Below are 27,802 nucleotides of genomic sequence, written 5' to 3'. Positions count from 1 at the left end.
TTGAAGCAAAGTCAGAGCTCCATTCTTCATGTGTAATGTATCCTGCAAACATAATGCTCATCTTCATATGCTTACCTTGACAGTAGCTAAGAATCTGTCCAAAAGACTACTCGCCAAGGCTAGCGTTTCTGGGTAAAGGTTGAACTGGTGCTTAAGCTTGGCCAACCATCGGACAACCTCATCCCTCTGAGCTGGAGAAATGCTCTGTGGAAGGAAACCAGAGAAAGGGACAAAGTTAGTACCCAATGTGCACCAGCAATTTTCTGTCATAAAGTTAGCAAATATTATACAATTCTTGTAGCACCTGTTTTCTTCTTTCCCCTCAACCCTCTTGCCCCCCTCCTCAAATGCAAGAGATGTCACATCCTTCAAAGTCAAATTACCAAATTATAAGGGTTTCACTTTTTTCTTTATATAAAGAATTGGGGGAACAGCTGATGTTCAAGGACAAAAAGACAAGAATCTTTTTGCTAAACAGTCCAATGACAGACAGTATGGACTAGTAAATAAAAGGCCTATGTTGGAATCAGTGAAAAATAAGAGTCCTTGTCTTTTTCACATGACAGCTAATGTGGACATGAAAAAGTTATTAAATCTCTCAGTGACTTACACATATGTTAGGAGAGGGAGTATGTGCATAGAAAATCACAGATCCAAACCAAAAGCAAACAAAAAACTCACACACACACAAAAAAAACCCTGTTTCAGTTATTTAACCACTCAATGCCCAAGGCATCTCTCCAAGTTGTAGGAAAAAGTTGCCAATCTGCATTGTTAGAAGAAAACAGATCTCAAGATTCTCATAATCAAACTCGGCAAATTGAGTTTTACTTTTTCGGTGTTATTTAATTATGAGTTCAACTTCAAGGGATGAAACCTCAAAATAAAAGTAATAGCATTTTTGTAACTTTATCTGTTTTTTATGGAAGAGGAAAATGAAGTTCTAAGAGGGTCACCCAGCTAATAATAAATTTCCTAACTTAAATATTTATTAAACATTTATTATAAGAAAAGCAGAGACATAAAAGAATTTTTAAAAGCCCTGTCCTTAAAGGAGTCTATGCAGTATGGAAGAGACACAACATATTTGTTAAGCAAATATACTAAGTTATGTGAAGAGGGAGAGAGGGTGGGGGTGGGGTGGAGAGATCAGAGAAGGCCTCACAAGAGAGGTGACAGGGAAGATTGTTTGCAAATGCACAGAATTGAGAGATAGCAAGTCAAGGTGAGGGGAAAAAACTAGAAGACTAGAGAATAAACAATGAGGCAAGCTCCTACCTGAGAGATACATATTTTTAGATGTGGCCACCATCTGGATTTGTTTCATATGATGGGGCTTAATTTAACCCAAAGGAGTGAAGTGTTTTTGGGGTTTTTTTTTGCCTTGATTTGGGAGAAGGGATGTGTGGGGATGAGTGATAGTGACAAAACATTTTTAAAACAGAAAAGGAAGAAATTTGTAGACATAACATACAGACATAAACAAGGATAACTTTGAAACTATCATTATTGGATGCTTAAGTTTGGTGTTGGGAACACAAAAACTAAAGTTGCCCAATCTCTAACTTCAAAGTGTGTGCAGTCTAGTAACTACTAATCTCTACTAGCTGAGAAAATTTTCTTAAGAACTTCCTCCCTCTCCTGTTATAGTTATTGTAAGTGACTTAAAAGGTGGACCTTGGCTCCATTTTACACCCCCATGCCTTGGTATTTAATAAGCTGTCATTTTACAAAAAATTAAATTAGACATGGAACAAGACCTATCTATAAATACCAAAGAGTAAGAAAATAAGTACATGTGACAGAGGTCAAATATTCCAGTAGTCTAAAGAGATTCAAGAAAGAATCTCTTTTGGTACAGGGGAGGGAAGGGAATCAGGGAAAGCTGGGCCATGAAAAGAAAAGCTGGTGAATAGGTGGTAATGGGGAGCAAAATAGGAAAGACTAGAGGGGACAAATGAAAAAAGCAACAGTGAATAACACAGTTTTGTTGGATTGTACCAATAGGGAAGGCAAATGAAAGCCACAAAATAAAAAATGGAAAATTATATTGTCAGGACTGGAGTCAAACTGTGAAAGGTTATACTAAAGAGCCTATTTTATTCATTAAGCTAAAGTTTAATATTAATAATAAATGGCATTTAAATATCACAACCAGTTTACATCAACAAAATTATTCTGAGTCATAGAGGTAAATATTTTAAGACAGAGAGAGAGAGAGAGAGAGAGAAAGAAAGGATTATAGTTCTATTCCTATTTTATCAAGAAAAATTAATCTATCCTTTTTCATCAGGATTAAGATGAAATTGAAACTCAAGAAAATTTAATCATAGAGTACCAAGCTTCTTTAAATCAGTCCAAGTCACTAGGTTCAAGATAATTATCTAAGAAGGATGGTTAGAAATATTTGAGGAATTTTTGAAGAACAAAACAAGCTGCCAGAAGACATCCATTCTTTGGATCAATCGTTAAATGCTAGCTCCACTGTCCTAAGCACAGGAGATATATTAAAAAAAAAAAAAAAAAAAAAAAAAAAAAAAAAAAAAAAAGGCAAAAGACAGTCCCTTCTAGGAGTTTACAATCTAGTGGGGGAAGGCAAAATACAAAAAATAAAATAAAATTAATAGAGGAAGGGCATTCAAATTATGCCCAGAGCCTAGAGATGGAGTGTCATGTTCATGGAACAGCTATGAGGATAGTATTGTTGGACATGTCAAAGAGGAGGTATAAGAAGACTGAAAAAAGGGGAGTTACGTTATAAAGGTCTTTGAATGCCAAACAAAACATTTTATATTTGATCCTGTAGGCAATGGGGAGTCACTGGAGTTTATTGAGGAGGGTGACATGATCAGACATATGCTTTAGAAAACTTATTTTAAGTTGCTTCAAAAGTCTGAAAGTATATAGAAATGGATAAATATCATTTTTCAAAAAAATTTGGAAAAGTTGGCTTCTAAAATTTAGAAATAGTGAATTCAACATATTTACCAGAACTTATTAATGTTAAGAATTTACTCCGAAAAGTAAGCAGCAAAAAATGTATAATACACTATGAAAGGAACAGGAAAGAGAATTTTAATCCAAATAAGAAGATACTGAAGATATAAAAATCTTGATGAATTTACAAGTTCTACCAAACATTCAAAGGAAAAAGTGACTTCATTATTACATAAATTTTAAGTCTAGAATGCATCATAGCCCCCCCTTCTTTGAAACAAAAATATTACTGAAATCCAAACCAGGGAGATGATAAACTAAAGAAAGTAACAGATAAGTATTTCTAATGAATGTCCATTGTGAAAATATTCATTAAAATTATATTAATTATATCATTAAAATATATTAGCAAAGGGTATATAGCAACATGTTTAAAAAATTATACAAGATGATCAGGGTGGATTTGTACTTGGAAAGTAGAACTGGTGCAACCTCAGAAAACCATAATAATAGCAGAAAAAATAAATCCCACGATCACATAATATCACCAGAAAAGGTTTGATAAAATACATCATCCACTTATATTATGAAAGAGAATTGGGCCTTTATTATTAATATCAGAAATAGCATCTATCAAAAACCAAGGACTTATATATTACTTATAATAAATAAATGATCAAGGCCCTTCTCATAAAATGAGGAAAAAACTCTGATGTCCATTGTCCCCATTATTATTTGATAAAGTTCTAGAAACAATAACTATGGCAATAAAACAAGAAAAATAAGCTCTGGCAATGTAATTTGTCCATATACTTAGCTGATGAGTAAGCTGATGAGGGCAATAAGGGGGGAAAAAGCAATTTTTTGTAGATAATAATGGTTTATATCAAAACTTTACAGATGCCGATAAAATTAACTGAAATAATTAGTAAAATAAGAAAAATTAGTAAAATAAATCTGCAAATCCACAAAAACCTTTAGCCTTTATATATGCTGCCAACATGCTGCCAGTTGGAAGAGATTGAAAAAGAAATTCAATTCAAAATAACGACAAGAGTTCATCAATCAAGGCACATAGAGGAATTATGTAAATATAACCACAAAACAATATTTATAGAAATAGAGGAAGACAAACAATGCTAGAGATAACAACTGCTTCTGGTTGGGTTATATTAATAAAAATGACAATATTACATAAATTCATAGATTGACTAATACACAAAATTACTAAGGATAGAGATAAAAATGAAAATGTAAAAATTTTATCATACAAAACTGAAAAGCAATTCAGTAAGAAGGAGAAAATCAAATGGCAAACTTTTTTTTGCATGAAAATTGTATGATAAAGGTTTTATATCCAAGGTATAGAAGGAACTGATATAAAAAAATCAATTCATACAACAGATAAATTAAAAGATACAGATGGCAGTTACACAAACGAAGACATGAAAACTATTGAGTCATGTAAAAAAATGTCCAAATCACTAAAAACAAATCACACACCAATCAGATTGCCACATATAACTAGAGCCCAATGAAGGGATATGGGAGGATAGGAATACTCATACACTATTGATGAAGCTGTATAATAGTCCATCCATTCTGGAAAGCAATTTGGAACTACACCAAAAAGTCACTAAACTGTACCTACCATTTAGACCATCAAGGTCACTCCTACATATATACTCTCTGTTTAAGGACAGGACGAGAGAAATCACTTGTAGAAAAATACCCATGTATACTTTTGTTGAGCCAAAGAACTTGAAATGAGTGCCAATCAATTCAAGAATGGCTGAAGCTGGCTGCAAACTATATAACAGAGACTCATGGTGAAGAATAAATCATGGATTATAAAAATAGCCATCATTTATATACTGCTTATTAAAGTATTAACTTGCATAACAATTTACATATTTAGCTTATTTGATCTTCATAATAACACTATAAGGTTGGTACTATTATTATCTCAATTTTACAGAAAAGGGAAATTGAGGCTAGGTACAATTAAGTAACTTGTCCATATACTTAGCTGATGAGTAAGTTTTCCTCCTTGACTTTTTAAATGTAGGAAAAAAGCTTTGTTTTTCTTTTTATCATTTGGGATAGGAGTGGGAGAAGAAATAGTTTCCCGCAAAAAAAAAATTCTACAAAAACAAAAAACCCCACAAATTAGGACATAATAGTAGTGTAAATTTTGTTACAAGGGAAAGCTTTAATTTTTTTAGGGGTGGGGGAAGGAAATTTTGGTGACAGAATGAGAAAAGTGTCAATGAAACATTTTTAACTCAGGAACTCAGAAGGAGAGAGAGAAGCAAGGCCATGTTAGTCCTACTGTGTTACAGTAGATTAGTAATACATCCAACTTCTAGTATATATAATGGGGAAAGGGGGAAAGAATTGGGCTCAAGAAATTTTTTTAAATTACATAAGAAACTTATAGGGATTTAGACTAATAAAGCAGGGTGGAAAAAGGTTGGATTTAGGAGAAACTGAATAAATGTTAAGGAGAAAAAATATCACTAGGCCAAGATACTGGTCCAGATTCTAATTCCACATTAAAATAGAAAGGTCAAGGATAATTAAGAAAGACATAAAAGGATTAAGAAAGATAAAGGAAGATGAGGGAATAGAATGAGAAGACTCAAAATGGGCAAGAAGACAACTGGTAAGACTGAGGTAAAAGGTAATGAGAAAAATTAGAGGGCAAAAATAAATTGAGATTGGTGGGTGGGGAAAATTGGTGAAACAGATAAAGTCTGTCCCACACTGACAGGAAGGGGAGTATAGCTATGGAGCTGATAACACTAAAAAAAGGAAACTCACTGGAATTATAATTATTAGGAGGTGACTTAAGTTGTAATAGGTTCTTAGAGTAGATGTGTTCTGAATATTTTTCCATTCCAAAATGAAAGCTCTTATTCTACTGAAAAAAAGAAAGGGTAAGCTCTTACAAACAACAATAACAAGAATAAGACTTCAATGGGACAAAAATGAGTAATTACTCAGACAAATCCTTGAGTAAGAGAGATGGGACTTGACTGCTATCAGAATGTTGGAAGTGGAAGAGTACCACAGAGAGATAAAGCAAATGAAGGAAAGAGACAATTTTTCCATGAGAAACTGAAAACCAGAATTTCAGACCCTTCGTGAAAAAGTAGGAATTGGATGCTCTAAAGAAGCTGCTTACTCACATCAAATGACTTCTATTTTCTCAGTAAGAGCTGAGAGACAGGTGGGGAAGGAAGCATGAAAGATTTAAAGAAAAAGTCTGGAATAGCTCAGTTAGGAGTAAGGTAGGAAGTCAATTAGGAATAAAAACAAACGGTATGCCAGGCTATCAGAGAACTTATTTATATAACTCACCCAATTAGCATGACTGTGAGACTTCCTCTAACTCCACTGGGTGACTCATGATCAGAAGCAGAGGAGGTAAATGGTAGAAGAAATCCATAGCAAAAGAATGGCAATAGGACAAGAAGCAAAGGAATCTGAGAGAACAGTATAGAGGTGAAATATTTAACTACTAGACTGAGATCAGAGAGGGACAAAAGGGAAGTCAGAGCAAGGGTAATAAGCTAAGAAAGTACTAAGGGGAGGGACTGGAAGTCTGGATAAAAGTGATAAATAGCTGTAGAGATTGGGAGGGATGAGAAACAAGGAAAAGAGGAATAATAATAAAAGGTTATAATTAGGAGAATGCCAGATTTTATGTTAAGTAAATTTGGGTTAATGGCACAATCTAGTATGGCTGAGATGGAGTGAGGGAGCCAGAGGAGGATGATCAATTTGGAGATTAAGAAGTTGAGGGAGAGACATCTTAGAAGAAGTCGAACAGCAACAGGGCGAGAGGAGGGGACTGCTGGTGGGTCTTTGGCTCCGGAGTAATGAGGCACATTTGTTAATGTGCTCACAACATCAAAATCTGTTTTCCTCTAGTAGATGCATTTGAGATTTAAGATAGAGACTTTCAAATTAAGAAAGATAACCATCCACTTTAAGCATTACCAAAGATTCTGAAGAACTGGGGGGAAAAGTGAATACCACAACACTAGAGATTATGTTATCATCACTACTGAAAGACTGCCTAAATACAAATAACCCCCAAGCTAGACTGATACTATAAGTTGTATCTATAAAGGAGGGAAAATAGCACATAACTAGAAGTTCACAGGAGACAAAATTCAACAAAGAAGTTAATAAAATCCGCAGCCTTAGTGTTTATACAGAAATATGCAAAGTTTAAGCAACAAAAAAGAACTACAGTTTCTAAAGCAAAACAGATTTGACCCTTAAAGGTAAACTGAATCTGAGACTTCATGAGACAAAATCTATGACTGATCCATGGCTCTAGATGGGTTTATTAAAAAGAAAATAAGCCAAACACACACATATACATATATTGTGAAATGTAGACGTAATAAAATGTTGTGTGGGAATAAATGACTAATGTGTTGCTGGTTTTTTGTAAACATAAAAGTGCTTCATTTCAAACCACCTCTATCCCTTGGATAGATGCAGAATGGAATGACAACAATACAAAGAACAATTTATACATAACTTCCACGCAACTAAAATAAGTATCAACAACAATTCTATAAAGGGAAACACTGAAAATTCAAGATTTCTGATCAAATCAATGATTAATCATGACTCCTGAAAACTGCAAATGAAACCACTAGCACTCTCCTCAGCCAAAACGGAAAAGATGAAATATGTACAAGAATTTTGGAAATAAAGGGAAAAATTAAGAAAAACTACATTTGTGGATGCAGAGTGAACTCACTAATCAACTAAGGTTTTTTATATCATGTTCAGAAGCCAGGCCAAGTAATAAAAGATGAATATAGAATATAGCATGGTCCTGTGAAAAACAGTATCAGGAATATGAAAGCTCAGAATGAGCTAAAATCAGCTTGGGAAACTAAAGTAACAACAAAAAAGAGGGTTTAGTTTTTCTTTTCTTTTATTTCTTTCTCTTTTTTTGTTGAGGCAATTGGGGTTAAGTGACTTGTCCAGGATCACACAACTAAGGAAGTGTTAAGTGTCTGAGACCAAATTTGAACTCAGGTCCTCCTGACTTCAGGGCTGGTGCTCTACCCACTGCACCACCAAACTGCCTCTTATTTTCTTTTTTTAAAAGGTATGTTGGGAGAAAAACAATAAAAGAAAAGACAGGATCTTCCCTCCGTGGGGTGAGAGGCAGAAGTAATTGATATTTATTTTGTTTTTGTAAAATGCATAACTAAGGAGATAGGGTTTTTTTTTTTTGGTTTTCATTTTGTTGAATTCAAATCACTGAATTACATGTTCTGGTTTTGAAAAGTGGCATATGTGCTTTCCGTCCCCTAAGTTATTGTCTATGATAAGAAAATACCATGAAAACAGAAAAAGATAATGCGATATTGGAAAAGTACAAACGTCATGATTTCCAAAACAGGGAAACAATTAATATCTGACCATAAAAAGACCAGTAAGCCTAGTATCACTTCTTGGGAACATCCTAGAATGAAGTCATTTCAAAACTGGTTAGGGATTATCTACGAAGTGAAAAGTGATTACAACACAAAGTCAGCCTGGGGCCTCATCAAGAACAGGTCCCACCAGTATTTATAGAAGTTGAACTATATTACAAGTATGCTTTTGATATTTAGGCATAGATGCACAGACCATCCCCCACATTGAATGTATACCTCTCTTAGTAGGAACAGAGTGGTACTTAACTTAGTTAGAAAGCATTTATTTAGTGTTTATTCTTTTCAGTGTCTTGTGCTAAGCTTTTTTTTTGAGGTATGTACAAACAAACAAAACTAATCCCTGTTTTCTTTAGTTTGCATAATCCAAAGCAGTTTAAATATTTAAATAACTTGAGCTTGAGTCTCATTTTAAGTCAGGGTAAATTTTACTGAACAATATAAAAATATTACTATGTTATTTTAAGATAATAATTTTTAGATCTAGAAAGTAAGTAAACTGAAACAAACTGAATATAATCTCAGGTGAACTAAGACTAGATGTTGCAAGAATAAATTAAGATTAGAGAAGGGAAATGTGTGCCAAAGCTCATACTTTCTCATGCACTTGCTCTCTGTCTCTGTCTGTCTGTCTGTCTCTCTCTGTCTCTGTCTCTGTTTGTCTGTCTGTCTGTCTGTCTGTCTGTCTCTCTCTCTCTCTCTCTGTCTGCTGTCTTGGTCTCTGTCTTTGTCTCTCTATCTCATCTCTCTGTGTCCTGTCTTTCTGTCTCTATCTGTCTGCTTTTTTGTCTCTGTCTGTCTGTCTGTCTGTCTGCCTTTCTATCTCTCTATGTCCTTCTGTCTTTCTATCTCTATCTGTCTTTCTGTCTTTGTGTGGCTGTATCTGACTTTCTGTGTCTGTTGCTCTTTCTATCCTGTCCCTTTGTCTCTATCTTTCTCTCTGTCTGTCTGCCTTACTGCCTCTCTGTCTCTGAATATCCTTCTGTCTCTCTCTGCTTTTCTATCTTTTTCTTTCTGTGTGTGTTTGTCTACCTTCTGAAAACACTGAAGCAAAACCTAGGTAGTAAAGCCAAACTGGGATCAAAAAAACCTTTAACAAATGAAAAATTAAATGAATTTTTTTTTGTTTTTTCAAACCAAACAGGGTCTATTCTAACTTTTCAAATAAAAATAATTTGCTTCTAATCAGACCTCAAGACACAGGATGATACCTGTACTATTACTTTCACTTGGTTTCAGTTGGCAAAACAAATAGAATGGAACAACCACATTTCTAGTCTGAAACAGATATTTGTATGTTTAAAATGAGGCACAATAACCATTGTTTTGCTCTCGGAGTTCACTCAAAACAATTTGTTTCAAATAGGAGGACTTTACAATATTTAAAAACCTATTTTAATAAGCTTAGCACTATATTCATAATCCCCAATAAGAATGGCCAAAAACATCAATTGGAAAAAGAAATTTTTCTGTTCAGGCTCTGTGCTATCTAGTGTGCTACAGCGAGATGCTGCTAAGTCTTAGATGTTCCACCTGAAAAAATTCAGGACTCCACTTTTTTTTTTTTTAATAGCTTTTTATTTACAAGATAAATGCATGGGTAAAAAATTTTTCAGCATTGACAATTGCAAAACCTTTTGTTCCAACTTTTTCCCTCCTTCCCCCCCCTCACCCCATCCCCCAGATGGCAGGTTGACCAATACATGTTAAATATGTTGAAGTATAAGTTAAATACAATATATGTCTACATAGGACCTCCACTTTTTAACATGTCCAGCATCCCCTCCCATCCACAAGCTGGCTAATTTAAAAAAGGAGATCTTCACATATATTTATATGCTGGGCTCACTGCTTAGTAAAAAAGCTAAGTAAGACTCTAGTGCAGAGTATATGAAAAGGAAAGGAACAATGCTATAACTTAACTACTTATCTTAAAATTCACTCTGCCTATTTGGGGCTTTCATACTATATATGAGCCTAAAACCCCACAACTCATATGTCTTTGGATCTTTGGACTAGCCAACTATATTTCACACAATATATTAGAGTCTCAGATAGGTAATACAATGGATAGAGAACCAGACCTGGAGTCAAGAGTACCTAAATTCAAATCCACTATCAAGACACTAAGTTCAAATCCAGTATCAGACACTTACATTTACACTTATCATGCATTGCCTCCAAAAAGAAATTTCATTTACTATTCTGATAAATTTACCAAAAAGGTATTAAATACAGAATAAAGGGAGAAAGGAGTATTTACACTTATTAGATTGGCATTTTCTACATAAAAGGAGTCTTCCAATAAACAATTCTTTGGCCTTAAAGCTAACTTAACACTGTGCCTATATTTTATTTATGAAATTAAATAATAACAATTCACTTTTGACATATTTCACTGCTACCACACTTAAGGAAATGCTATTGTACTAATTCTGATATATGGGCTTTTTGTTTTCTGTTTTAAGTCTATAAGGCCTTCTGACAAGATGAAGTAGACTGAAAAAATTTAAAACCATCAGTATAGCATTAACTGCAAAGATCTAGTATTTAGTAAATGGGATGAAATCTCTATACACAAATCTTCAGGGACAAATGTGCAGTTGTAAATGAATCACAACTGTAATTAAGCACTTATACTAACAAAAGCTAAAAGTATAAAGTGGAGCAGCTTTTTAAAGAAATGGATGAATTAACTATCTTTGAAACCCTTTTGGGAAAATAATCACTAAAGCAAAGATCCACACCAACTCCTTGTTACAGTTAGATTTTAATCCAAGACATCACTTTTAAGTATAATGCTAATGAACAGAGTCTACTTTTCTTTACAAAGGTGAAGGCTTTCATGTGGACACAAAAGCTGTTCAGCCTGGAATCCTATTTCCCACACTCCAAAGAACCATCAGTTTCCCAGTCTTGTTGCTTCTACCTTCACAGCATCTCTCCCTTCTATGCCCATCTCTCTCCTTACCCATCACAATGACACTCAGATTCGAGCCTTTTGGCTAGATTACTGAAATAGCATTCTAGTTCCTGTTGGTTCAAATTTCTCTTCTCTAATCCAACCTCCACACAATTCCCAAAATATCACTGTAAGCCCTCTAACAATTCACTCTTCAATTCAAAATACACTCCAGGGGCTCCCTATTTCTTCCAATATCAAATACAATCAGATAGTCTGTCAACAAGTATTTATTAAGCAATCACTATGTGCCAAGCACTGTGCTAAACACTAAAGATACAAAGAAAGACAAAAACATCATTCCTGCCCTTCAAGAGTTCACAGTGTGGTGAGGAAAATTAGAAGTAACTATATATCTACAAGAAATATGTAAAGTAAATGGAAGGTAATCTCAAGGGGAAAGGTTGAGCAAGGAGAATAGGCACATGGATAGAAAGCAGGAAGAGCTGCTTGCAGAAGGTGTTATATAAGTTGGGCTTTAAAGGAGCACAGAAAAGTAAAAGTGACAGAGGAAAGGAGAAAAGCATTCCAGGCATAGGGCACAGTTAATGAAATGCACCTATTTCACAGGGTTCTTTGTGTAGATCAAATGAAAAAAAATCTATGTAAAATGCTTTGCTAATATTTAAAGCACTATATAAGAGCCAGACATTATTCCTGAAAGGATATCTTATGTATATAACTTACATAAGAACACTTACATTCTCAATATGTACTATAATTTACTTGTTTTTCAAACAGGCTACAAAACAGTGACTTTTGAATTATTACATCTGAAGCTATATTTTCATTTTTGATGACATTGTTAGTCTTAAATAAGTTATTTGAAATAAAGACCTTAATCAGAACACTCACACCCACACACACACACACACGCACACACACACACCCATTGTTATCATTGTTATTATGAGAAAACAAGATTCACCAGATGGTTTCTAGGAATCTGTGTCAAAAGTGGGTATTGTTTATAGTCAAAAAAATTCCAAACTAATAGCCAGGAAACCTGGATTTTGGTTCTAGTCCTATATGAGTGATTATCAGTAAGTCATTTAACTATTTAAATTTGTTTACTCATTCTTAAAATAGGGATATCACCTACTCTACTGACCACAGAAAGAAAGATGTTTTTCCATGGCAAATAGAAATAAAAACAGAAACAATGGTTCTCTTAATGAGACTTCTTCCCTCTGCTGAACAAAATAAAGATTCTAGCCATCTTTAACTGATGACCTGGATAACATGTATGTTCACACCTATAAATCTGTGTTAACATCTGCAGTTAATTAATTTTTGCTGCACATAATAACTAGTCTCAGAGTATGTCTTTCTGTTAAGATTTACTATTACATTAGAAGAACAACTTAGAAGATAATAAGGCCTATGCTCCAAATAGCCATAGAAAGCTTAACCACCAAAAAACCAATTCTATTTTAGTTATAGGAAAAAATTCTTAAGTCTTATCTTAAAACATATCTCTTCAAAAATATGAAAATATTTTTGAAATAAGCTACTTAGCTATAAAGCTATGAGAATCATTCTCATTTACATGGTTCTCTCCACCCATGTGAAATTTTTATATGTACTATGCTATCAAAATATGGGACAGATAATATATTATCTTTCTTCTAAGTATCTCCAGTAAAGAAAATAAAAATGTTTACCTGATTGGTAGATATTTTGAGCACATTAACTTTCCACATCTGAGCTTCCCTAGAGATTGCCATCTCCAGAAGGAAAGATAATCTCTGATTTTCCAAGGGGCCTGGAAACTTCATGTTAACCTCTGGATCTGCCTACCACCAACTTTACACAGCTACCTATAAAATAAAAAACAGAACAATGTTATGCTTCTAATTGCAGAATATATGTAATTATATGTATACAACTTCTGGTACCTGAAAAGTAATATACAATACAAATAAGTTAAGAACAGAAGAATTAAAATGTAGAAAATAATCTCTTTTTACAAATCAATATTTGAAATCTTTAAAAAAATATATCATTTTAAATTCATTAGCTTGGCATTTAACCACACATCCCTTGCCCCCTTCCCACATACAAGACTACAAATTATCTTTCCAACTCTACATTTTATCAACAAAAAGACTGACAATTATTCAAAAGATATGAACACACACACACACACACACACACACACACACACACGCGCGCGCGCGGGCGCAGCAGAGTAGGTCAAAGGCAAAACTTAAAAACAATTGGATGTCACATGAGGAGAGAAGGCCACACCAGTGCCTAAACAAGCCCCCATCAGAACCAGCATCCAGCAAGTCAGCCCCAAGCCACATGAAGAGAAAGGGTCAGGAACCTGAGAAGTAAGGTGCCTAGGAGTTTTGCAGAAAAAAATTATTAGCACCATCAACAAAATCTAGGTATGCTGTATCAAGGTCTCCGCAAGAGCCATCCAAGTTTCTAAGAAAGAACCAGATTCCAAATTCAAGATTGTGCAAGAAGGAAAATAGGAAATGCCAAAGTAAAAATCTAAGTCAAACCATCAGGAAACAGTCAAAACTCATGAAATTCCTATACAAGATGAGCAAGGGTTCCTCATACCATTCTAACGAACAGAATTTGCTCCTGCACAAAGCCCCAACTCAGGAACTAGATTTGGGGATGAGTTAACAAAAGAAAACATCTAAAACAATGAAGAAATAATATATTTGAAAGCAGTCCAGAAAAATAAAATAATTCCAAAATAAATAAATCACATGCCAACAGAACTGGTAAGTTATATGAAGAGCATGTTTAAGCAATATAAAGAGTAAGCAAACAAAAAATATATTACTTAAGTAATTGAATATCAAACCAAAAAAAAAAAAAAAAAAGGCAAGCCATGGGGAGCAGGAAAGGGAAGAAGAAACCAGGCCTAAATGAACTTGCAAGTGAATTGTATCAAGGAAATTAATTCCAATATCATATAAACTGCTTACAAAAGCAAGGGAGGTTGGGGGGGAGGATTCTTCAAAATTCTTTCTATACCGATTATGGTGCTTATACCTAACCCAAGGAGAAAAATTTATAGACCAATGCCCTTAGAGACTAGTAATGCAAAAATCCAAGCAAAAAACCACAATAACATTTTTTTTTTAATTACACATTACAACCAGATTAGATTTAAAACTGAATGCAAGTCTGCCCAGTTATTCCTGTATGGAAGAAATAAAGGTATAGGAATACAAAAGTCTGCTAGTCTGCTTAGCCTTGAGACAGCAACACTATTCCAGAAAGAAAGTGGAGATAGGACCAGTTCTGGAACCCATTCCTTCCACACCAAGTCATGTCAGACAGAGGAAGACTGGTGAAAAGTGATTTACCCAATGTAAAAGAAAGCCAAGACAATTAATTATGAGGCCCAGCTCTGAAGAATTCACTATTAAAAAAAAAAAAGTGATAAAGTGAGCAACCAAGAAATGGAAGGGGGAAAACCAACCAACCAAAAAACTCAGGAGCAAAAGTTAAAAATATAGATCTCAAGATGATAAATCAAAAGAGAAAATAATAAAATAGAAAGGAAGCTGGTCTTTAGGACATATAAGTAACTGAAAATATATCTAAATAATCTAAATAAAGATAAAGGAAAATTAATCAAGACCCCATGAGAGAGAGAAATCTCAGGATTCTCAGGAGCATAATAACCGGAGCAAGATAGTCTTGAATACTTCAAGGGAAAAGTTAGAATTTTGAAAGCAAACTTTATAGCTTGCATCGTAGAAATAATTAGCAAAGAAAAAAAATAACAAAATTTACCTGGAAGAACAAAAGATCAAGATTGTTAAAAGAATCAATAAAAATAAATGTGAAGAAAAGTGGCCTATCAGTACCAGGATTTCAACTATATTACAAAGTTATGATCATCAAAACAATATGGTACTTACTAGCCAAGCACTAAAGCAGTGGATCAGTGGAACTGGTAAACATACAATACATAGTAGGCAACACCCATTCAGTGATTAGTTAAAAAATGAAGCAATAATGGCCTTTTTCTAATTAAAAAAAATCAATTAATCAATCATTTAAGGAGTGGAAGATCCTCAGAGTTTCTGGCCAAAACAGAAACAATTACTATTTGCGATTATTGGTTCTCAGAAGAGATCCAATGACATCAGGAAGATGATGCCTTGACTTTGTGCAAAATCACTGGGTGTTGCCTCAGACAAACTAAAACCTGGGAAAGATGCTGGCTTAAAAAGACCAAATCTCTCTTACATCCCTGGCCATCTGTAGACTTCCTGGTCTATAGTCCCACTGGACCCAAAGGTGTCCAGAGGATAAGTGAGGCTGAAGACTGTGAACAGCCCTGTCTCACTTAAATCTTGATCACTTGCAAATCAAGAAATTGTCTTCATGATGCAATTGGTCCTTTTTTGAGAAAAAAGGACAAACAATAGTAATAATGATCAAGTATGAAAGATTTAAGAGACTCAGGTCAATGTAATAGTCTACAATTCCAAAGGATCCATGATGAAAAATATTATCCAACCTCAGAGAGAGAACTGTTGAACTTAGTGCAAATGTTTCCTGCTTTAATATTGGTGGTTTGGGGGGTTTTTTTGGATGGGGGATTGTAACAGTAAATATGAAATTGTTCTGCATGAATTAAGAATATAATTGGTATCATGTTGCTTGCCTTCTCAATGGGGACAAGTTTCTGCCGAGAGAAAGTAATTGAATGGAGTGAAGTAAAGGACAATCTGGAAAATGAGAAAACAAACTGCAGAACATGAAATCTCTATAAGTAAAACATATTGATCAAAGACAGGATGCATATACAGAGACAAATTAAGGATCAAAATTCTCTCAAGAACACTAACTGGCCAAAAAAAAAAAAAAAAAAACCTGAAAATGATTCTGCAACAAATAATATAAGAAAACTGCCCCAAACTTCTGAATAGCAAAAACAAAGCACTAACGGAAACAATCCGTAGATGATCTCTAAAAAAACTCCAATCCTATTCTGCAAATTCCAAGACACACAAATGGGTAAATTTAATAATTCTAATGATAAACAATTTCGTAAGAGAACAGGAGAAAGACCTTCGAATAGAGAGGAAAGGAAATTCAAATAAAAGACTATTTTGCACCCAGCAGAACCGGAAAGGGATGGAATATTCTATTCCAAAATGAAAATCACAAGATGCAACCCCAAATGACAAATCAAACAAACTGGAGCTTACTCAGGAATGAAAAAAGATGGATCCTCAATAAAAATGATTTGAAAAATTCCTACATACACACACTCCCACACTTCTTCCCAAAGATACAAATCATTTGCTCTTAAAGTCCCCCAGGCCAACAAAAACAAAATAAATAATTATCCAGGAAAGTACAAACAATAAAATAAATTAAGCCATCATAACTACCTATCCTTATAGGTGAATCATGGACTAGAAAAAAGATTGGAAAAAAATGGGGGGGGTCAAATGGCATAAGTATATAGCACATGTAAGGGAAAGCTATCTCTACCTCCTGAAGAAAGTAAGACACAAGGGGGGGGAAAAAAAGAAGGGGACAAAACCAACAAGGTTAATAACACAGAATGGGGAACTCAAAATGGGGAACTTTAATTTGATAAGAAACACAGAAACTAATAAATATATAAATTGAAATATGTATAATAACTATGAATCAGTGAATAATTTAGAAGGGAGAAAATAAAGAGAATTGACAGAACAAGGACAATAAATTCCTTGTGGAAAAAATGAGGAAGCAAAATTTTACTAAGGTATGTTACTTTCCTTAACAAAAAAGGGAAAAAAGAGAAGAAATAGAAATAAAGAAAAAAGGAATGACAAGTTAAAACACCAAAACTAGGACAAAGGTGTAGGGTAGGCAAACTTAAAGACAGAATGTACCCATATACAATAAACCAAAATATTTTTAGTTGTTATTTTTCACAGTAATAAAGAATTGGAAACAAAGGAGACAATCAACAATTGGGGAATGGCTGAACAAACTGTAGAATATCATTGAAATGGAATTGGTGTTTGGAATTTTTAGAGAAGTATGGACAAATGTACATGAGGATTCAGATTATAGAGTAAGCAAGGCAAGAAAAACAATATATACAGTTGTCTACAAAATAAAAAGAAATAGCAATCATTGTAAGGTACAAAGAGTAAAAGTTTTGGCTTCAAAAAAAAGAGGTAAGAGAAAAACCCAACTCCAGCCTCCTATAGGAATGGGAGACACAAGAGTGTGCACACTCCACTTATTTTCAGATTTTTTTGATTAATTGGTGTGATTTGCTGGGGGATTTTTCTTTTTCTTCAAAAAAAAAAATGTGATTTCTTATATAGGGTGATTCTCTGTGATGGAGGAAGAAAGGATGCCAGGGAGACATAAAAATACAAGAGACATCTATAAAAATTTATTTAAAAATAAGTGAACTGCAAAAAATAATAAAAGAGGAAAAAAGCTTTGGCAAAATGCAACATTCATTTGATTTAAAAATCTTTCAAAATATAGGATTAAAGGATCCTTTTTGATTTCATAAAATGTGTATCTCTAAAATCAAAAGCATATTTTATATATGTATACATATATACTGAAAACTTTCCCAATAAAGGAATGAAGCAGAGTTGTCACTCTTTCCCTGCTATCATTCTATATGTTTTTATAACATAAAGCAATGTTATGCTTTAGAACATTGTAACGACAGCAATAAGACAAAGAGAAAGATAAACAAAAAAGTTTTTTTTAATCTTTTATTGATAACATGATAGTTTACTTAGAAAATTCTAAAGAATCTGTAAAAACCCTACAATGTCCTTGGCACATAGCAAATTTGCCAAGATGATAAAAGATGGAAACAGGCAACAGGAAGCCAGGCACCAGTGTACTGATGGAGTTTTGGATTAGTACTTCAAATTGGGGGAGCAATTTGGAATTATGCAAGTGAAATGGGCTGGAGGGGGCAGAACAAAAAGAATACAAAGATGTAGGAGAAATTCTTTCACATAATTTAAGAGCAGGTGACAATACAAATGAGTAGAAAGAATGGGGCTCCAACCTCACTTTCATCTGATCTTGTAAAAGGAAGGAAGAATACACACTTATATTTCATGTTGGCATGTCTGTGCCATTAAAATACATTAACTTTTTGTTCTAATGCAATAATAAATCTCCTTTTTTGTGCTAGCAAGTGAATCTGAAGTATTCCTTTTGTTTATTTTGTTAAGGACACTTAAAAAATTAACAACACTCTTAATAAAATGATATGTAGTGGCCCATCCCATCCAGAATACAACAACAGGCAAAAACTGACTGACCATGTGGCTTTCAACTTTCCCTTCATACATTTCATAATTGAATTTTGGCTCACATCAGATGCCACCTTTGTATCATTTTACAGTTCTTACTGAATGAAATTTTGCATTATTGAAGCTCTCGTTAATCATGACCTAGGTGTATTTCTGCATCTGGCTCTATAAGTGTGTATTCTTCCTTCCTTTTACAAGATCAGATGAAAGTGAGGTTGGAGCCCCATTCTTTCTACTCATTTGTATTGTCATCTGCTCTTAAACTAGGTGTATTTCTGCATCTGGCTCTATAAGTGTGTATTCTTCCTTCCTTTTACAAGATCAGATGAAAGTGAGGTTGGAGCCCCATTCTTTCTACTCATTTGTATTGTCACCTGCTCTTAAATTATGTGAAAGAATTTCTCCTACATCTTTGTATTCTTTTTGTAATGTCCAAATCTACACGAACAAAATAAAAAAGGCAAAATTGCATCAGCTTTTTGTTGTTTGCAAATGACTATAAGGAATAAATGTGTTACAATGAGTGAAATGGAACAACTGTTAGTTGCATGGATTCAAGAATACATTCTTTTTTTTTTTTTTAGAAAATGAATGTTAAAAATTGTCTTTATATGTAATTGGAAAAAATAAACTATTTTTTAAAAAACCAAAAAAATTATTTTTTAAAAAATGCATTCCTCAGCAGAAAACTGGGGGAAAAATTTTACATCCATTGTTTGATAAAAGCTTCATTTCTAAAATATATAAAGAATTGACTCCAATTTTCAAAAATACAAGCCATTTTTCAATTGATAAATAGTCAAAGGAACAGACGATTTTCAGATGAAGAAATTAAATTAATTTCTAGTCATATGAAAAAAATGTTCTAAATCACTACTGATTACAGAAACGCAAATTAAGACAACTGAAATAGCATTTCACATTTCCCAGATTGGCTAAGATAACAGGAAAAGATAATGATAAACATTGGAGGGTATGTAGGAAAACAGGGACACTAATACATTGTTGGTAGATCCAACCATTCTGGAGAGCAATTTGGAACTATGCCCCAAGGCTATCAAACTGTACATACCCTTTGATTCAGCAGTGTTGTTACTAGACTTCTATTCCAAAGAGATCTTAGAAGAGGGAAAGGGACCCACATGTGCAAAAATGTACTTTTTGTAGTGGCTAGAAATTGGAAACTGAGGATGCTCATCAGTTGGAGAATGGCTAAATAAATGGCATATGAATGTTCTGGAATATTATTGTTCTATAAGAAATGATCAGGAGAATGATTTCAGAGAGGTCTGGAGATACTTATATGAACTGATGCTAAGTGAATTGAGTAGAACCAAGAGAACACTGTATCCGGCAATAGCATGGCTCTTTTCAACAATGAGGTGATTCAGACTAATTCCAAAGGACTAGTGACGGAGAGCGCCATCTCCACTCAGAGAGGACTATGGGGATTGAATGAACCACAACATAGTATTTTCACCTTTTCTGTTGTTATTTCATTGCTTGTTTTTCTTTTTCTTTTCCCCTTTTGCACTGATTTTTCTTGTGCACCATGATAAATGTGGAAATATGCTTAGAAAAGCTACACATGTATGACTTGTGTTGGATTACTTGCTGTAATTGAGGAAGGAAGGGGGAGGGAAGAAAGAAATATTAGGAATATACGTTTTTCTGTGCATACCCTTTGATCCAGCAGTGTTACTACTGGGCTTATATCCCAAAGAGATCATAAAGAAGGGAAAGGGACCTGTATGTGCACGAATGTTTGTGGCAGCCCTCTTTGTAGTGGCTAGAAACTAGAAACTGAGTGGATGCCCATCAGTTGGAGAATGGCTGAATAAATTGTGGTATATGAATATTATGGAATATTATTGTTCTGTAAGAAATGACCAACAGGATGATTTCAGAAAGGCCTGGAGAGACTTACACGAACTGATGCTGAGTGAAATGAGCAGGACCAGGAGATCATTATATACTTCAACAACAAAACTATATGATAACCAGTTCTGATGGACCTGGCCATCCTCAGCAATGAGACAACCAAATCATTTCCAATGGAGCAGTATGAACTGAACCAGCTTCTCCCAGAGAAAGAACTCTGGGAGATGACTAAAAACCATTACATTGAATTCCCAATCCCCATATTTATGCCCACCTGCATTTTTGATTTCCTTCACAAGCTAATTGTACAATATTTCAGAGTCTGATTCTTTTTGTACAGCAAAATAACGGTTTGGTCATGTATACTTATTGTGTATCTAATTTATATTTAAATATATTTAACATCTACTGGTCATCCTGCCATCTGGGGGAGGGGGTAGGGGGGTAAGAGGTGAAAAATTGGAACAAGAGGTTTGGCAATTGTTAATGCTGTAAAGTTACCCATACATATAACCTGTAAATAAAGGCTATTAAATAAAAATAAAAATAAAATAAAAATTTTTTTTAAAAAAAGGAATATACGTTTTTGCAAGGGTGAACTATCTTTGCATGTATTTTGAAAAATAAAAACTATTATAAAAAATTAAAATAAAATATAGGTAGGGCATCATAAAAAAAATGCATTCCTCTTAGTACAGCCATATCAAAGCTTCAAAATTAAGGCAGTGAGAGAAAAGGGGAAATGATATGTTGCAAAACGTTTTACTTCCAGGCTTGGTTGTTGGTCTGATCACATTTAAAACAGAATTCTACTAAATAATGTTAAAATTACTGAAGAGGTGGCTGGTGCAAGTGGAGATCCAGTAGTTAAATATGGTAATGTTTTGTGGAAAAAAGGCAAATTTCTTTTTAATTTGGATGATTAATTTAATTTTATTCTGGGAAAAGGATATATTCCAGAACTTAAAATTCCTAAAGAAGAAAAAACCTCAACGTGAGTTAAAAGTGTCTAAGGATCAAGAAGAGAATTTTAATTAAAACTATTAGTATTCTGTTTTTGAGAGATTAACCATTGATCATTTCCAGTTTGGGGGAAGTCAAATAAGAAAAATGGGTGAATAATGCTGGTTTCAAAGACTATTTTCAAGTTATTTTAGGCAGCTGTTTAAAAATGTCACAAGGACCAACAATACCACAGTTAAGCATTACTGACTTCAGGTAATGTCCTACATCATGGAACTACATTTGGTTCTACGAGAAGACCAGGCCAATTTGCAGAGATGAAGATGCTCTCCTCGCCTACCAATGTATATATGAGTAGTTAAAGAAAAAGAGGAAATGTAGTCTTTGATGCTAAAATATGATAGCAACAAAAATATTCCATTATAAATAATATTTAAAAAGTTTTAAAATTATTTTAACTATTCCTATTCTTATTTGTAATAAAGTTAACTCAAATACATTTTTTCTTAACTTTAGCTATTATGTTAATAAACTAATTAAACCTTTTTTTTTTTTTTTCAAATTTCCACCGGACAGAAACCAATTATCTTGGGTTTAGCATATAATTATTATAATTTTGAATAGTGTGAATTTGAGTAATATGACCAATTTGACAGATTCTTTATTCACAATTAATAGGAAACTACCTATATTCCACCCAACAGAGTAACAAAAGAGGGAAAGGGGAAAAAGTAGTATAAGTAGTCAGGTAGATTTAGAAAAGGATCAGTCTTAAGCAAAACAATCTTAACCACTCAGGATAATTCTTGGGGGAGGGGGGAGGTTAAAAGGAAGGATCCAAACCTGTAATTGGGCTCTGGCAAATAAAAAGAAAAGGGGAAGAAGATTCAAACTTCATAAACCCCAGAGCACTGGTGCTGAGCACACTACTCCCATACTACCCTCATCCATCTCCCTTCTTTAAGAAGAGGAGATGTGAAAAGCCATTAACACTACCAAGATCTGCCTCAATTCCAGAAGACAAATGAGACTAAAGGTACAGGAAATATACATTTTTAGACATACTCACTTTAGGGATGTTTTGCTTTATTCTATCTATTTGTGATAAGATTTCCCCATTTTTTTTTTTTAATGAGGGGGTGATGAATAGTGACAACCAAATTTAAAAAAAAAAAAACTATTTAGAGAAATGCAAATTCAAAAAACTCTAAGGGTAGACCTCAAACCTGGCAGGCCTCACACCAAGATAACCAAAAAAGGAAACTGACAGTTGTTGGAATTGTGAATTATTCCAGTCATTCTGCAAAGCAGTTTGGAGGGGAAGCTAGGTGGTGCAATGGATAAGGGACCAGCCCTGAAGTCAGGAGGACTTGAGTTCAAAAATGACCTCAGACACTAAACACTTCCCAGCTGTGTGACCCTGGGCAAGTCACTTAACCCCAATAGGCTCAGCCAAAAAAAAAAAAAAAAGGCAATTTGGAATCATGCCCTCCAAATGATCTAACTATGAATACCCTTTAAACTCAACAATACCTCTACTAGAGATCTAAGAGGGGGAAAAATACATGTGTATTAAAATATTTAGAGGTGATCTTTTTACAGTAGCCCAGAATTAGAAACTAAAGGGCTGTGACTCAACGAATGGAAGTGCTAAACAAATTATGCTTTATTAACATAATGTAGTATTATTGTATAATAAGAAATGACAAAAAGGACAGTTTTAGAAAAACCAGAGAAAACCTAAATAAACTTTGAAAGTCTTAAGAATGCTGATTGATGCAATGAACATCCATAACTAAGTATCAATAGGAAATACTGCACCCACATTTCCTAAGAGAGAACATATAATTCAAGAATTAGAAATACATTTTCATGCATGGCAAAGGTAGGATAGGAAATACTGCACCCACATTTCCTAAGAGAGAACATATAATTCAAGAATTAGAAATACATTTTCATGCATGGCAAAGGTAGGAATCTATTTTGCTTAACCAACTGTGTACCTGTTACACTTGTTTGCTGCTGCTGCTACTGGCTTGGTTGTTTTTAAAAAACATTTGGGAAATGGGAGAGGAGAATTAGGTTCATCACAACTGCTGTGTGACTTCCTTGCCTTCACCTGACTTCATTCAGATAAAATATATCTTGATTTGGAAATCTGTGAAAGGATACATGGTCAAATGGAAGTGACATGGTAGATAGCATATCACTATGCTATCAAGTCAAGAGTCAAGGGACTCAAGGAGTCAAGAGAACCTGCATTCAAATCTAGTCTCAGACATTTACTAATTTTATGACCCTGGACAAGTCTTACTTTTAACACTGTTTATCTGTTTTCTCATCTGTAAAAAAACCTGGAGAAATAGCAAACCATTGTCAGGCATGACTCATCAAAACAATAACAAAAATGATATATATCATAGGATACATGTAACACAAAAGGATTTTTCCAGATGTATTAAAATTTTGTTTCTTAGTGCCACATATAAATCTTTATAGATTTATCAACTAAATGAGATTGAAATATAAAATCTACTAATACAACTCAAAAGGTTCAAGATTTTCATTTTATATGGAAAACAAGGGGGTAGTATGCCACAGTGCATAGTTTTACTCAGAATCAGAAAGACCTGAGTACAAGTCTTGCTTCTGGACATATTCGGGTTGTGTGAATCTGGCAATTTAGTTATTCTCTCAATGCTCCAGGAAACTATGAAACCACAAATTATAAAAATGTGTACTTGCATTGGTATAAAGTTTTCTAACCAGGTATTCCTCATACCAATTGAATCACAGATCCTCATCCCCCAAAAAGAAATTAACTACATTCTTAAATTGAGTTATTTTTAAAAAGAAATAGGTTTAACTAATTTAAATTCAAATATTAACAATTAAACCAAATCTCCTCCCATTTCTGGTAGTATTCCCCAAATTGTTCTATAATTCAAGAAGTCCTAAAAACGATATTCTAATTTTTAAAGCTGAAAACCAAACTAAGACTTTTGCAACACCTATATAATACAGACTTGTGGTCAAGGTTTTTGAAGCACACAGCAGCAAATCATCACTAGGATCAGTTTTCAATATAAAGAATTTAGAATTGTTAATAATGAACATGTATAAGTATGGTTTTTTATAGCTTCATAGGTTTAATAAGCTAAGTGACACCTTTTAACAAGATCCTTCCCAATTTTTTAACTTCTTTACAAAATCTCTCTCTTTTGCTCTCTAAGCCCTGATTATCTTTTGTGTGGATTACTGCAAAGCAGAAAAAAATCACAAGTTTTACATAAAAGGAATTTACACATATACAAAAGAATCATTCCCAAGTGGATAAATAGAATTTACAAATATATAGAAGAGTAATTCCCAAAATGATAAATGGCCACAGGATATTAACAGGCCTCAAAAGAACTATAAACTATTAATAACCATGTTTTTTTTACATAGCTCTGAACCACTAATTAAATATGATAAATGCATAAATAAACACTTAAGGCTTTACCTCATACCTAGCAATCTGGCAAAGACGACAAAAGATGAGAATAATGAAGTGTCAGAAGCTGAAGAAAAACTAACATACTAACATTGTTGGTGAAGTTCGAAACAAATCAGTCCAACAATCCTGAAAAGTTATTTGGAACTTGTCCATGTTCTTTGACTCAGACACCTAAAAAAGTCAAAGACAAAAAAGTCTCAAGTTCACCAAATTTTTACAGCACAAATTTTTTGTAGGAGCAAAGAATTAGGAACAAAATAGAACCCATCAACTGGGGAATAGCTAAATAAATTGTGATTCATAAATGATGAAAAATACTGTGCCACAAGAAACAATGAACAAGATTAATTCAGAGATTGATGGAAAGATTTATGTGGACTAATACAAACGAAGTAAGCAGTCAGACACAATGATAACAACTATGTAAATGCAAAAAATAACCACAGAACAATCAAAAATAAATGCTGTGAATTATAAAGAAAAAGGAGCATTCCCCAAAGAAGAGATGGGAGAAGACACCTTTCCTCACTCCTTCACAGAGATCAGGTACTGCCAGTTTTTTCCTCAATATCCTGCTGAATTTTGCTGAATTTCTCTTTCTTTTTTAAATTATCTGTTATACAATGAGGTGAATTCAGGCCAATTCCTATAGACTTGTGATGGAGTCATCTACATCCAGAAAGAGGACTCTAGGGACTCGAATGTAGATCATTACATAGTATTTTCACCTTTTTTGTTATTGTTTGCTTGCTTGCTTTTTTTTTTCTTGTCTTTTCCCTTTTTGATCTGATTTTTCTTGTGCAGCATGATAAATATGGAAATATGTTTAGAAGAAATGCACATGTTTAACCTATTTTGGATTACTTCTGTCTAGGGGAGGGGGGATGGATGGAAAGGAGGGAGAAAAATTTGGAACAAGTTTTTGCAAGGTAAATGTTGAAAATTATCTTTACATGTATTTTAAAAATAAAAAGCTATTATTAAAAAATAAAAATAATTCTTTATTATTGTGAGAAATGGATGAAGTTTGTTTTCCAGAGTTATGAAAATCAAATTGGAAAAATGAAACTTAAATTAGAAAACCTTAAGGACATCAAGGAATAATCAAGGGTGAAGTTTATCTTTCCTCAAAAGAATGTAAGCTCCTTGGGGGCAAGAACTGATTTTTGTGGTCAGGAGCAGTGGCCTGAGATTTGAAAAGAATTTTTTGTTTTTTGTTCCAAGCCCTCCTCTGTTAAGAGTTTCCCCTTTCTAGAATGTTAAGTTCTTTGGGAGCAGGGATTGGCTATGTAATTAGGGGTGGAAATTCATGTGGCCTAACATCCAATTAATGGGAATCAGGGAAGGGACTTGTGCTTCAGAACAGGAAATAAAATGGTGCCTTTGGAGTCCCAAAGGTGTGTCTATTTACCCAGGCGCCCCATCTTGCAAGATTGTAAAATAAATCTTTCCTGCATTCGTCTGGAGTTCTTAGTAAGGTTTTGTTTCTTAACAGTTATAAAGGATGGCTTTCTGAGATGCAGGAAGGAGAGGGATATATAGGAACAAATTTACATATTAAAAACAAAAAAAAATGCCAATAAAAATCTTTTAAAATATCAACTAAACATAGTTTTAAATAAGGTAAAAAAGAGAAAACATATATTAATTTCTAACCTGTAAGTAACAAGTAAAATTGTAACATTTTCTAAAAATCTAGGGTGATGACATTTTCTAATTTACAAAATTTTACTTTATGGATGTTATAACATTATTATATATTTCATGGTGACTTTATTCATTGGCACAGTGCCAGACTACCCAGAGAAGGAATTGGCAAACTGCCAAATTATATAACCTGCTTTTTCACAGCAACTGTTTGAGAAGAAAAAATTTTTCAGATGACACAGGGGACAAGAATAAGGAAGAAGTTACAGCACTTCTGTACAATACTAAAAGAACAAAAAACACAGAAGCAAATAGGAAAATTCCATTAAAATAAATGTAAAATGAATAAAATATTTAACCAGACAAGAAATATATATTACAGAAAAAACAATAGACAATTTCCATAATATAAAATTAAGTTGGAGAAGATAAAATTGTGATAATTACAAAAGCAGCTAGCAACTGAGGGAAAAAAAAATCTTTGTATCAAGCAACTCTGATAAAAGTCTGATTCCCTAATGGCCAAGTGGTCAATAGGATATGAAGTGTTTGGTTTTTTTTTTTTAATTTTTTCAATCAGCCAAAGTCTGCCTTCTCCCCCTACCCCCTCTCCTAATTGAAAACATGAGAAAAATAAAACCATTACAAACATGTATAATAAATTTTGAGTAAATCAAAACAAATTTCCACATTGGACATGTCCAAAAAATGTCTCATTCTGCATTCCAAGTTCTTCCTTCTCTATGAGGAGATAAGTAGCATATTTCATCATCAGTCCTCTGGAATCTTAGACAGTCATCACAATAGTAAAAGCTCAGCAAAATAGTCCATATCTTGAATCAAAAAACATAGGAAAAAAAATAATAATAGTTAAGAAAAATGCCAGGAGTTATATTGCGATAAATTTTGGTGATATGAAAAGATATCAACAAGAATTTATTTTAAAAATTTTGGGGAATGCAATTTTTTATTACAATTTTTTTCTTGTTATACATGTACATTCATTTTTTAAAAACACATTTTCTTATGAATCATGTTGGGAGAGAAAAATCAGAACAAAGGGAAAAACAATGAGAGAAAAAAAACAAAAGAAAAAAGTGAACATAGCATGTGTAAGAAATACAACGTTAAAAAACTGCAATATTATTTCACACCCATCTAA

At 33.6% G+C, this 27,802-nt stretch overlaps 1 protein-coding gene and 1 long non-coding RNA gene across 2 annotated transcripts in view; one reads left to right on the top strand and one right to left on the bottom strand.

Moving 5' to 3' along the window:
• Positions 1-27,802, bottom strand: part of CCNI (cyclin I) — a 47,660-nt gene that overhangs the window by 7,870 nt on the left and 11,988 nt on the right. The window contains exons 2-3 of the mRNA XM_031943835.1: positions 13,035-13,190; positions 76-204 (exon numbers count right to left, since the gene is read on the bottom strand). Coding sequence (XP_031799695.1) covers positions 76-204; positions 13,035-13,148 — 243 coding nt within the window. The 5' untranslated portion in view covers positions 13,149-13,190. The remainder of the gene's footprint in view (positions 1-75; positions 205-13,034; positions 13,191-27,802) is intronic.
• LOC116420137 lies at positions 23,280-23,532 on the top strand. The gene is made up of 2 exons (XR_004230403.1): positions 23,280-23,379; positions 23,465-23,532. It is a non-coding gene; the product is annotated as an uncharacterized LOC116420137 (long non-coding RNA).

This window comes from Sarcophilus harrisii, chromosome 6, assembly GCF_902635505.1.
Source record: "Sarcophilus harrisii chromosome 6, mSarHar1.11, whole genome shotgun sequence".
In the NCBI taxonomy this organism is placed as follows: Eukaryota; Metazoa; Chordata; class Mammalia; order Dasyuromorphia; family Dasyuridae; genus Sarcophilus; species Sarcophilus harrisii.
This window is presented reverse-complemented; position numbering and strand designations above follow the sequence as displayed.